The sequence below is a fragment of the Uloborus diversus genome, unplaced genomic scaffold, assembly GCF_026930045.1.
Source record: "Uloborus diversus isolate 005 unplaced genomic scaffold, Udiv.v.3.1 scaffold_766, whole genome shotgun sequence".
Lineage (NCBI taxonomy): Eukaryota > Metazoa > Arthropoda > Arachnida > Araneae > Uloboridae > Uloborus > Uloborus diversus.
This window is the reverse complement of record NW_026558974.1, coordinates 17,724-31,783: the sequence shown is the minus strand read 5'-3', so window position 1 is coordinate 31,783 and position 14,060 is coordinate 17,724. Positions and strand designations below refer to the sequence as shown.

At 31.9% G+C, this 14,060-nt stretch overlaps 1 protein-coding gene across 1 annotated transcript in view; it reads left to right on the top strand.

The window, feature by feature from the left end:
- Positions 1-14,060, top strand: part of LOC129233875 (gamma-tubulin complex component 5-like) — a 67,624-nt gene that overhangs the window by 42,457 nt on the left and 11,107 nt on the right. Inside the window, exons 9-14 of the mRNA XM_054867805.1 lie at positions 4,922-5,121; positions 8,020-8,135; positions 10,334-10,527; positions 11,252-11,498; positions 12,997-13,159; positions 13,433-13,521. Of these exons, the coding sequence (XP_054723780.1) occupies positions 4,922-5,121; positions 8,020-8,135; positions 10,334-10,527; positions 11,252-11,498; positions 12,997-13,159; positions 13,433-13,521 (1,009 nt within the window). The remainder of the gene's footprint in view (positions 1-4,921; positions 5,122-8,019; positions 8,136-10,333; positions 10,528-11,251; positions 11,499-12,996; positions 13,160-13,432; positions 13,522-14,060) is intronic.

Sequence of the window (14,060 nt, the reverse complement as noted above, 5' to 3'; positions counted from 1 at the left end):
TTTATGCGAAACAAATTATAGAGCAATTGGTCTATTATTTCTCGAGAAATCCCTAAAAATGAATTTTTGAAAGTGTCCCAATGCTTTGGTCATATAGTGTATATAGTGCTTCTACTTCAACACATTGAGTTTTTATTAAAATTTCCTAATAAGTCTTGTGAGTGTCTGATCCTCGTTAGTTGTCATAATAAATATTAAGGGTTGTCCTTTTTCTCAGGAGGCACGAAAATATTACCTACATGTATATCTGCCTGAAAAAAAAAAAAAAAAAACTCGAAATACTTAGGTGAAAAAAAATCTCAACGCCTCCCTCTGCCAGATTTTAAAGTTTTTATCGCTCTGCCTCGTTTTCATGCATCTTGCATTTTTAATGAATCAATAATAAAAAATAAAAAAAGGGCAAGAAACAGATTTGCAGGAAATACATAAAGTTAAAACAAAAATGAAAATGAACAGCTTACATTTAGGAAAGCAATTATAAGTACAAGTAAGGGTTCAGAATTTAAAAAGAAAAAAAAAAAAAATCAAGACAAACTTTTTCTTTTTAAGTTCTGTGTTACGCACTTCTGTGCCGAAAAATTATCGTATCGTGTCTTCAGTCACAGAATAAAATGAATGTTCTAATCAAATGATTATCAAGTAACTTTCATTCGTATAGAACAAAAATCTTTTTTGAGATCCCACATTTTCTATTCTATTGACTCCTAATTCCTAATAATATGTAAATACAGCGAGAGAAAGGATTTAGCTTCTTGTTTAGGAGAGGGAACCATTTCTATATTTAATTAACATGATCTTTATCGTAAGCATACTATTTACTCAGAAATACTCCCTATTTTCCCAAGCACTCTGTTTGGGGGCTATGCCTTTTAATTTTCACGAAAATAAAATTTTCAAAATGCACTTTTGACGAACTCTGGTAGTATTTGGAAGTAAGTAAGAGGTCCTGTGATCTTCCACCAGCAAATTTTTGAACTTGAAACGCCAAAAACACAATTTCAGGTTCTTCAATTATGTTAGGAAACGGGGAGTTCGGAAGCTTTCCCCGGAATTTTTCGAAATAGTCGAAAAACGCAGTCTTAGTGTGATGTTGGGGGGAGGCAAAATTTTCAAAGTGTTATAAACATGATTGTAGGCCATTTTTAGTAACGTTGGGGACATTCAGGTTTTTGAAATCAAAGTTCCAAAAATGCAATTTTAGACGACTTTTTTTTTTATGGTCAAAGAAGGACTTTTCAGAAACTCCCTTCCCGGAATTTTTTGAAATTAAAGCCATAAAAACGAAATTTAAGACGATCTTTAATGATGTTTTTTGAAGGGGGGGGGGGGAGGTGCTTATGTGACCTGAAAACCTTTATGCCTGTAATTAATTTTTTCTACATTGTATTAAAATGCTGATCTAGCTTCTGAGAATGAAAATAGAAAACAGTGAAAACTTGTAACCTTCATTCTATATTGTTCACATCTTAGTTAGCTTTGTCAGCAACATAAGGCTGAAAACGTCATTAAAACTAATACATACAATGCTCAGTAATTCTACCACGGTGTGTTTTTTTATATTAACCGAATCATATTAAATTGCTAATATGTTTTTCATGATTTTCTATGTATTTAATGAGTATGTTGGTGTAAGGAATGTTTTCCGCAACTGAATAAATGTTTTTGAAAAGTATTTTTATTCTCCAAAAATACAGCTTCCAAATTCTTATAAAGTTTAAAAAAAAAAAAAAACTATTTCTATTGTGAAAACTTTCTGAAGACATCAGAAAGCCTTCTGTATTTTTGTTTTCTTGTCAGTCTTGAATGTCGGTATTAGTAATCTGGAAATTTTGTATTTGGATGAAATTTTGCTTTTTAATTTCATCCACATTGATGTTTTTTTCCTGAAATGAAATTTTACACCCCCCCCCCCTTTTAAAAGTAAAATCTACTTAAGTTAAACATTGAATGAACACAAACGATTAGTAACCATGGCGACGAAAATTTGACTTCTTAGTAAATATTAAAACAACGAGCTAGAGTTATTCTTGTCATCATGACAATCTGAAAAATCAGAGCAACATCAGCTTTGTTCAAGTAAGGATAATAAGCATTCGCAATTGCTCAAAAGAAAAAAAAAAAGAAACTTATTTTTTTCTGGAAGAATAAATATTGTCCTGAATTTTAGTAGTTTTCCAAAAATGATAGCACTGTTGGAGAAATAATATTTAAGCAACGTACTTCAAAAAATATAAAACATGTTTTTAAATTGTAAATACTATTTGTACAAGCTTGATTCGCTCTGAAAAGTATGGAATAACACAAGTACATGATTGCTTGATTAAAACACTCAAAACCTGCAGTTAATCACAATATCCATATGTTTAAGCTATTTCCAAAACAGCTAATTAAAAATAAGTGTTTTAACTTTTTTTTTCATTGTTTCTGGCAATAAATAAAAATTTGGGGTAAAACGCAGGAATTATGACACAAAATGTAAGCTAGGAAATAGTCTTTAATAAAAATAAAATTAACCACGGTTCGCATTGCTGCGCTGGAAAATAAAAATTATGCTATTTTGTTTCTCACGTAATGTTTTAAAAACGGTATAATATCGTACATGTCTTAAAAGAAGGAGTAATATTGCGACTCCATAAGAAACGTTTCACGATTCTATTTGGGGTCAAATTATGCATCGTTTTCCTCCTTAGGAATTTTCTAAAGAGAAATACAGTAAAATCCTATTACAACGCATACTAATGCAACGAAATACTTGTTTCAATCAAATAAATTTCCAATCCCGATTCCGAAATTCGATGGATTTTACTGTATATTATGAATTACATGTTCAATGTATATCTACCTTCTAAAGAAATTTGATGAGTCTGGCTCTTAAAGACACAAATTATTTTCAAAAATGTTTGTTGAGCTGTGGAAAGCACTTTATGTGTGTACATTTGTAGTAACATAAAACACATGTAAAACGATGCAAAATACCTAGTATCTGGAATACGATTTAATCTATATATAAAAATATTTTTCTACTGGAAGGGAAAAATGACAACTTTTCGCATTCGAAAGCATTGTAACAATGTTCATTATATTGTTAATAAACAATTTAACTTAGAAATATCCCTTTCAAATCTGTTTCTTTTCAAACCACTAATTTGAAAAAGAGCAGATGTTGCTAATTTAACAGCTAATAGCACGCATCTACATCGATTCACTTTCAAAAGCACTTGATTCTTCAAGAAAGCCTTAGGAAAAGAGGAAAGAAGAAAGGACGTCCAGCGAAGGTCATTGAGGGGGACTAATGAGAGGGTAATAAATCTTACACCCCATTAGTGTTCACCCCTCAAAAAGGGGAGTTAACTTATAGGAGGCGGAGCGAATGCAAAAAGTGAACGTATTTTGTAATTTTTTTCAATAGTTAGAACATGATATTTGTTTAAAAAATGGTCGCATTATTTCAAACAAGATCTCAAAAGAGAGCTGGAAATATTTTGCATGTCAGGGCGTTCTTAAAATTTCGATAGCACGAGTTGCAGATGTTTTACAGAGCGAAATGTCCAACAGTACCTCGTTTTCGAAGAAATTCATTTTTTCTCGAATTTTAAAAAATCGGAGAATTGACACATCAAAAAAGTAAAAACTAAAAGAAACAGACATGGTCTTGAAAAATACTCAGAAAAAAAAACGGATCCGAAAACTTTACAGGAATTTGTAAAACAAGCTCCAACTTTCCCCCGTAGGTTAACATTAGATCCGAATCTTTCAGACTCTCAGTGAAGAGCACCCTTAATACCAGCCCCCTCTCTTTTAAGGTCAATTCAAAAAGGACAGCATGATTACACACAGTAATGAAAACGACACATAAAAAGTAAAGAATGGCCTTATGCATCACAGAAAACAGACAAAAAATGGGAGAGGGGGGAGGGCAATTAAAAATGTTGCTCCAAAAAAAAAAAAAAATCCTGCCCCCCCAGGAGCTCAGTCCTAAATCCGCCTATGCTTTCGCCCTGTGTTCCGATACATAAGTTAGCTTTCATACGAACCTTATACTTTCCCCTGATTACAAGCATGGGAGATAGAAGGGTCAGTTGTACAATCATGTATAATTTAAACGTTCCTCAACTGATTACAGGGAGCGTCGACTTTGATTTTGGCACCCCATGGGGTTAATTATTTGGTTTTGAGGTCCAAGTAAGAACTAATCTTATCATTCTGAATTACGAAAGTAGGCCAGGTGATGAGAAAATGAATAGCTAGTTTTCTTTTATGGATTTTTAAAACTAATAATTTTCTCCATACTTAATCGCTTTAATGAACAGCGTGACTTTATTTTCATTGGATTTTTTTCCACCAGTAATAAATTTCGTTACATTTGCTAAATTATGAGCTGGAACCTCTTCCACCTTCTTTTCAGATCCTACCCAAAGATTTGTCTGTTTCCAGATGGAATTTGTGTTCTGTAAGGTGGGTCTAAACTCATCTTAAGTTAAAGAAATAAGCTCCATCTAAAAAATAAGAATTGAAAAAAAAAAGGTAACAAATTCTGGGGGGGGGGGGATTTTGTTTTAAAAAAATTGCTGGAATGTTTATGCAGTATGCCTGATAGGTCACCTGTTCATAAAAAATATATGTATGTGAAGGACGAAAATTTTATGCATATATATATACTATGTTTATTTATCCCTACGAAAATAATCATTAAAATTGTTTCATTTTTTATAATGTAAACAACTTTTGGAAAGTGACATTTGACGCAAATGTAACATTAGTAATTTTTGCATACTCATTAATATTTATGTTTATCTACACCATAGTTATTTAAACGTGTAAATTACACTCATAATGTTGTTATATAAAATTTGCATTAAGTAATGTTGAATATATGTTGATAAACACTCAACTTACTTCTACATTTTTTTTTTCTTTTCAGATGAGACTTTTACAATATTAAATTTAAAAGAAAAACTAAAGATCATTTTGAAAGACATCGACACTCTTTATTTCATGCATCAAGAAATGTTGGCTGTTGTATCAAACATGGTTGATCCTTTTGAAAGAGCATGCTCTTTATTGCAGTTTTTATGGTCATATCTTTCTCGTCAGATTTTGAAAGAGCCCAACTCATCAGCGGTAATTTGCTTCAGTAATTGAAATTTTTTTTTAGTGATTTAAACAGGGTGCATACACAACCCTGATAGTCCTTGAATTTCCTTATTTTTTTTCAATGCCTAGTAAGTACTGGAAAATTAGAATAATTGGAAGAAACATATGGAAAGTCTTTGTTTTTCTTATTCCTGTGACCCAAGCACATAATTTTTGAAATTAAACATGTGATGTTGAAAGGTCCTTTTGCAAAAAGGTATTTTGCCCTAAATTAAAAAAAAAAAAACGGTAAAAATCGTCCTGGCAAAAACTTTTGATACTTTGCCCATAATGGCAATAATGAACATTCTTATAGTGATGTAACTAGTCACTTTGTTTTTCAATTAAATATACATTTTCAAAAGTACAGCAGAATCTCATTAATTCATACAAATAGGGGATCTAGGCCATCCAAATGAATGAAAGTACAGATTAAACAAAATAACCTATTAACTGAGCAAAGGTGCCTAAACAAACTACCGTACACGGTAAAAATTGTACAGTTGAACTCTCTTGATACGAACACGGTTAATGCAAAATAACGGCTAAAACGAACATTTAATTTGCAGAGTTTGGTTTGCTATTTTGTAACATTAAAAATTTCACACATAATACGTGCATTAAAATGCAAGTTTTGGTTGGAGGATCAAAAATTTCAGAGCTCGTAGCTAAAAATTTTCATGGTTGAATAAGAAAACTTTATTTTAGAAATAATTCAGCATTTTGTGTTGTTGTAGAAAGCCCAATAAGTGTGTACTGTCCATTCTCGAAAGCAAAGACTAGCACTCAGGACGGCTTCCATTTTAAAAAGGGGCGATAGGATGAAGATGGGCACTTTCCGCTCCCACTGGAAGAACTGCTGAACACATCATTTTGCACCTTTAACTTTCGAGTTTCCTTCCCTATTTTGATAAAATCAGAACAGACTTGATGCATGCGCAAATTGGCGGAAAGTCTCGGCTAACAAAAACAGACAGTAGTTGATTACTTTTCATGGAGAATAAAGCCCATACATGGTTTACCTGTGGGCATTTCAATTTAGTTAGAGATAAAACTATGTGATGTGTATCTTTCATCATAGACTGAAGTATCACTCAAGCACCATTTTATGAACTGCGTCCAGAAAATATTGATGCACAAATAATTTCACTTGGTTGTTTTATGCCGAGATATGGAAATGTTGAAATTTAATAGGCTTAAAATCAACTGAAATTTCTTTTTCTTTTAAATGTGAGCATTTAAAGATTAAGTTTTTCTCAAACAGGTTTGACAACAAGGTATGTATTAGTAATAACAAAACTAGTAGAAACTCGTTCAAATTTAGGCATGCGTTTCCTCATTTTTTCTCGCACGACTCTTACGAATAATGGCTAATACGAACTATTTCATGAATTTTTGGCATTTTGTATTAACCAAGTTCAACTGCATTTTGAATTCAAGAGAGTGACATATAAAACTGCATAAAAAATTAAGTACAGTATGTGCATACATGATTTTGCTTACAATAAACTTCAGATAAAAAACTACTTTGAGCATGATATTTATGTAGTATGTACATCTATGTGGCTGTCCAGATTTGAGTGAAGTCTGGCTTAATAGGGTCCAGATGAAAGAGAATTTACTGCATGAAGTATAATTAAATTTCAGGTTTTATGTATCTTTAAAAAATGTGATCGCTGGGTATGAATAAAATAACTACACTTGACTCACTAGAGTTTGTTGTTCTGCAAAAATATATGGGTAATTCTCTCCAAACTGCTCAAATTAACTTTACTGTAGTCCAGCCAATCGGTGAGCGAAGCGAACTCCGGCCGATTAGCGATCCAATGTTAAAAATGAAAACTTTTAAATCCCACTCTCTGGCTGAGCATTTGTCTCGCTATCTTTCCTTGCGTACTTGAATGATCTTCATATATTACCTAATTTGTTCTTTCCACCAAAGATAAAAATCTTCCACTGCACTGATCTTTTGTGTGCAGAGCTACCCTGTTGTAATTTATCTGCACAGAAATAAAATTTGTTTCATCTTTAAGTTTATTCCACCATCTTTTCCTTTAATAATGTACTGATTAGTTTGGTAATCCTTAAAGTCTTCTTGCTAGTGGCGCCAAAACTCAGATCGATTTGAGCCGAGAAACAAATGTTGCTAGGTAAGGTACTTTCTGATCATTTGGTTTGGAAAACCTGAGGCAATGATTCCATCACACGTTTCAACTACGACGACAGGAAGACACGTTTTGCGTGAACCTAGTGAAAGAATTCATGAAATACACCTGTAGCTCAGTCATTCCAGCAGAGGACCGCAGTTTTGTACGTATAAGCACTCACCAGCCCTGCATAGAAAGTGACTGAGCTGGAGGTGGTAAACCAACCTAGTGAAAGAAACCTGATTTCTTCCAATACTTTACTTTAAAATATATCACAGGACCTAAAATTGTTACTTTCAAGAAATGTGAAGACTTCACTCTCTCTCTACCTTTTATCTATTCTTAAATGACTTATCACAGTAGGAAATTTTCATTACAAAAAGCAGAGCTGACTTTCTTATTGTCCTTTGGCAATGGGTTCAATATTTATTTCAGTTCTCGCTCAACAATACATTAAAATAAATATTAATCATATGGGAGATATAACCATCCAATGTTTAAATTAATTAATTAACAACCATTGCAACTCTAAACCATTCTCAGACCAACCTAATCAAGTGCAAAAAAATTGTCAAAATCGGTCCAGCCGTCTAGAAGCCTTACGGTGAAACACACACACAGAAGAAATATATATATTAAAATCTGTATCCAGATAAAATTACTGAGATGTTCTCTACTTTTTTCTTTGTAAAATTCATTCCAAAATCAACGTATGCATTAAAATTTTCATTTTTTATAGGTGAAGATAACTTTAAGGGTATTTTTGAAAACTTGTAAGCCTCTTTTCACATTTTTGGAAAAGCTGATTGTTTTTGATGCTTTTGAAGATCCTTGTAAAGAATTTTTCTTTATTAGGTAACAATCCTTATTTTAAAATATAAAATTACCATTTATTATCCCTTTTTCAAAAATGTCTTATTAAAAAATTTTTATGACGTGTTTATTCTATTAAAATCTAGTTTTTATGGTATTCTCTTATGGTAATTTATAAAAAGTATTTGTTCTCCATATAATGAACTTCATGTATCATAATTTAATGTGTCTGATCTAGAGATTATCTATTAAAAATAAAATATTGTAGTGTAGGTAATATGCTCCCACAGGCAATCTATGATTTTCTCTAGCCTAGAAATATTGAACATTAAAAGTGTTTTGCAATAGATTAGTTAATGGATGCTCTGCTTTTATATAGGAGTTTAGTAACACCTCGTTTGGGGTATGCTGTTTAGTTTTGGTTGCCTTATCTGAAGAAAGATATTTCTGTGTTGGAATGGATTCAAAGAAGGGTAACTAGACTAGTAATGGGACTTTCAGATTTATATTAGGATATCAGACTTAATAGGCTTAATATGTCTGGAGCACAGGAGAGTCAGCGGGGACATGATTCAGTTGTTTAAATTTATCAAAATGAAAGATGTTAATGGATTAAATTTTTGCAGGGAAAGACAGGACTAGGGATCATTGTTTTAAGCTATTCAAATCACAGGCTAACCTGGAAATTAGAAAAACTACTACTTCAGTAGGGTCGTGGGCACTTGGAACAGCTTACTGGAAGTGGTGGTAATGAGCAAGGGGGTCTATAGCGTTAAAAGGGCCATTGATCTTCCTTGAGGACTAATAAATTGACTAGGACCAGCCTAGCTGGGCCGAGACCCTGTTGCTGGTTGTCACATTTGTATTTGTATAAAATTTGCTCCATGCCTTTTGGATTTTATTGTTGAAACATAGCAGAAGTAAAATTGGTTTTGATGAGGAAAAATCCCAGTACCCTTTCTTTTCTATAATAATTATTGCATATTTTAAGAATTTTAAAGGTAAAAACTCTTTAATTCTGTGTTAAGTAAAAACTGTCGAAACTTTTATAGAAAAATATCGTTCTGAGAACTAAGTTTTAACTTTAGATAAATTAGGCACTAACCACCTGAGACCAGCTGGTTTGCTCTTTTATGCAATTCTCTTTTTATGCCGTTCACCTCTTTATATGCTTTTATCAATCTCTAATCTATCTACCTCTATTTCTATAACTCTCAATATCTGTATATTTATCTTGGCATGTAATGACCAATCTCTTTATATTGGACAATCTGTAGATGAATGTGAATAATCATTTCAACAGAACCTTTTTGCAAAATATAATTCTTGAGAAAAGTATAAGAAAAGAAAATCACTTTCTGCAACACTTAAATTAGAGGTGGACCTGAAGACATAGAGACAGGTGAATTTAGTTTCAAATTTAATATCAAGGGACTTCAGGACTTTGTGACTAGTTTATTTTATTTATTTATTTTTAGAATTAGTAATACTTAAGTAAATATTTTTGGAGGAAAAATAACCGTAGTTTGCAATTTGGTCTTAGTTTGCTGATTGTCTTAATGGGTTGAATTGCTGTCTCTAGTTCATTTTGTCTATAGTTTGGGAAAAACCTAACCTGGCAGCATTGCAATGCTGAGATTAGGATCTGCATAACCTTTGCCCCAACTATAGTACATCTGGTGGGCAGTGGTGTTCTCCATACACGCCGTCTACTCTTAAACATTTTTTAGACTTATAGCGTATACCCTCAAACTTCATAAATTTTCATTTAATGACATACTATGTATAGGATCACATACACATATTGTGTGTAATGAATTACTGGGAGTATACCCTCAGAAAATTGATGGGAACATCACTGCTGGTGGATATGTAAAGTTTGAGGTAGGCAACATTTTAAATCTGGGTTCTCTCATGAAGAAATGAAGTTAGCAATATTACATAAGTGATAAAAGTAAATTTTTATATCATGAGTGCCACATTTGTAAACAATAACACCAGTCTTCTACCCAATGTTAAGTTTTAAATGCTAATTAACAGAATAAAAAAAAGGCAATTTTCTGCTGGAGTGGGGTGTCACATTGGACCCCGGCAAAATGTACATGTCTTGAGTTTATTTCCATATGTGAATGCTGCTTCTCAATTTCAGGGTATTTGATTTGCTGTATCACATCAACACTAACCCTAGTTAATATTTATTAAATTATTTTAATTTTTCTTCATTTCTTCTTCCTTTTTAGACAAGATGTCAATGTCACAGATGAAACCTTCTGGGAGCATTCGCTCATTTTAAAGAAATTACCCACTCAAGTTGAGAAAGATTTTTTTCTAAAACCATTTTTAAATGACTTTCTGATTACTGGAAAATCTGTTCAGATATTGAATAAAATCAACTTCTTATTGAAAGCTACATCTCCCCAGAAAAATATTCATGGTAAGTTTCTTACTTTTTTTTTTTTTTGTTTGAGAGATTTTTTTAAAAATTATTATTATTTTAATTATTATTAGTTAGTAATATTGCTTTAAATTGGCATTTATATTATCATTTTGTCTTCTTTCTTCTGTTCTTTATTATGTATGCTTTTGAAAATTGGTCTGCATTTTATTCTTTTCTAAAGGACTCTGTGCCATTCTAAATTTAAATCATTGTGTTCATGTTGAATTTGGCTATTTTGCTTAACAGTTTAGAAGTTTTGTTTCTGTGGTTTCTGCTCATATTACATCTTAATTCTTATTTTGGATATTTCTCTAACAACTGAGAATTACTGCATTGAAATGGAGCTGCCTGAAAAGACAGCTTCTTTCTTCAGAAAGCTTTCTATATGTAAAAACATTTTTTGTGAATTTTAGACATGTATTTTATTGTTTAGAATAGATGAAAATAACTTCCAGAGTAAATAATTTTAGTACAGTAAGACCTGTGAAGTTGACCACCTGGTCTAAGTTGGCCACTTTTTTCAGGCGGGGAATTAGCCCTTCTCATGCGAATCAACCTCTGTGGTCAACTGACCACCTGTTTAAGTTGACAACTAAAGTAGTGCACCGCAAGTGGTCAACTTACACAGGTTTCACTGTATTAAAAAATATGTGTTATGGCACAATTCTTTGTACTGAGAGAGAAAAAAAAATATATGTAGTAAATAGTTGATTATTTTCAGGTGAATTATATTTAAAGTTTATAAGAATAATTCAGAAGTTGGTCTGTAAAAAAGGAGTTGAAGAAGCTGCTCCAAACATACAAGAAGAAGAAAGTAGAATTGAGGATCCCCTATTAAAGCAAAAAATTTTTGCTTTTGAAGGAAGTAGACGCAATTTTTTTTGTCCAGATACAAATCCTATGTATTTGCCAGCTGCAAAGAGGAAACCAGTGGAGTTGTTTTCAAAGAATCAAATTGAAACACTGGGGTATGTTTCAAATTATATTTTAAACTAGTGGCACCCGCACGGCTTTGCACGTAAAAGAAAATTAAAAGGTCTTTTGATTCGCCTCTATATTTACAAATAATGTACGATGAATTTCTCGCCAATTGGCTTGCCCATGTTACGGTTCCACGTTATGATTACTTGGTAATTTACTTGTCCATCTTATGATAATTTTGCTTCTGAAAATGTTCTTAAAATTGGAATAGAAAAAGAACAAAATTGAATTTTCAAAACATCGCTTCGAGGTGCACACCCCCATGCTACAAACTAATTCGGTGCCAAATTTCATGAAAATCGGCCGAACGGTCTATGCGCGTCACAGAAATCCTGGCACACAGACTTACGAACTGATTGACCTTATTAACTTCTTACTTGTTTTTACATTTTATCCTTTTGCATTTTAAATTTTTACAGTTTTTCAATTTTACAGTTTTAGTTTCTATTTGTACATTTTTACATTTTACATTTTTTTTTACCTTGTTACATTTTACGTTTTTATAGTTTATCTTTTTACATTTTACACTCTCTTCATGCTGAGTGCACTATCTATGCACACTAACCAGTGATTTCTATGTTCAAGACTTACTGGTAAAAGTAAAAATAATAATTGAAATCATATTTTTTTTGCTTCCTTGTGTTTTTTTAATTGAAATTGATTTAAAAAGTTAGCTCTTATGAAAGAAGAGAGAGAGAAAAAAAAGATTGAATTCAGCTACTGTAAAACTTCAAGTTAAATATAGTAAACTATTAAAAATTAAGTAAAGTTAAATAAATGCCTTTGTGCTTGAAATGTAAAAAAAAGAAACAACAACGTATAAAGGTACAAAATGCAGATTACTGCAAACACGTGTTTCAAGGTTAAATGGAACTCTTTTTTTTTTTTTTTTTTCAAAGCAAAATAAGTGAATTAATGGATGAAAAGACATAGAACAAAAGCCTTTAGTTGGATGTCTTTTCATTCATTAACTCGCGTATTTTGAAAAAGGGGTTCTTTGCAACCCCAAAACATGTCTACATGCACAAGTCTTAACTGCAACAAGGAGGGATACAAGGGGAGGGGCGAGGGGGGCGATCGCCCCCTCCTTGAGCCGAGATACAGAACTTTTCTTCAGGTATATTTTCGATATTATAATTCTAAATTGGAGGGCTTGAAAAGGCAATCTCTTAGATGATATTAGAGATAGGTTCAAGGGCTCCCCCTGGATATTTTTCAAAAGAAACACAAGTATAGGAAACCTTTAATTACGATAGAGTTCAGTGCACCTCTTCCAAAAATTTTAGAAATTGAAGTTCCAAAGAGTAAAATACAATCGCCCCCTCCTTGAACATTTTCTGGATCTGCTCTTGATCTGCAATTTGTACTATTATGAGTTGTGATTTCTCATTTTACTGTAAAACTTAAGCAATTTTTTTTTAAACCATTTTATGGAATGTATTGAATTTTTCTTTAAATTGATGTCCTGTTTCCTGTAATTTTTAGGATTATTGAAAATTTGGAGCCAAATGTTCCTAGAATCTTGAAAAGAAATATATTGAAATCCATTGAAATCTGCATGAACTATGCCTGTTTCCCCATATGTGGAAGGCTCATGAATTTATTGAAAGAGAAGTATCACATTATGACCCATATTCTCAATATGCGGGTATGTCCTGTTTTTTTTTTTTTTTTTCCTGTCTTAGAGTTATTATTATTGCTACTGTCATGGTTGTAAGCAAATAAATATTTTTCAGAAATATTTTCTTATGGAATCTGGTGATTTAATGTTTAGCTTCTATTCTACAGTTTTTGAAAAAGTGAGTGTTTGTTTTTAACATTGAAAATATAATTTCTTTTTTTTTTAACTTTAATTTTTTGTAATTTCATTATAAATGCTTTTAAAGTTTTGTATTTAAGTTAGTGATTTTTTTTATTTCAGATTTTCTACAATGAGTCTTGGCAGGACATTTCCTTTTTGTATAGTGCTTTGCAAAATGCCATTTCAGAGAGCAAGGAGTGTTGCGAAAAGTATGTATAATTTTGGAATTAAATAAATTTTGAAATTTGTTTTAAAATACTGCATCAAAGCTGTTAGTTTTCACATTGCACTGATGGAAGATAAGTATAATTGATGCCCATTCTTTTATAAAATTTCAAATTCTTATTAGACCAATTTTGAACTATTTTTTAGTAACATAGGATCAATAATTTTCTACCAGTTATGTCTGGCATTCGTTGCTTTTCAATGTTGATCAGGATCCGCATTAAGCATTTGCCACCACACCAAATGAGATAAAATCTTAAATTTGGTGAAACAAACTGTTATATGGAGAAAAAGAAATTCTCCAAACAATCAACAGAAAAAAAAAATCCTTGATCCTCAAAATTGTGCCATACGATCGTTAAAAATTCCACTAGGGAAAATAAACCCTTCTAAACAAGTGTCCTAATTATCTCAAGTGTATGAGTGTCTGCTGCATCTTTAAATAATAAGTGTATGTATTACTATTTTATACTTTCTAAAATTATACTTTGTTTTCTGATTTATTTAAAATTAGTCTTTGGCT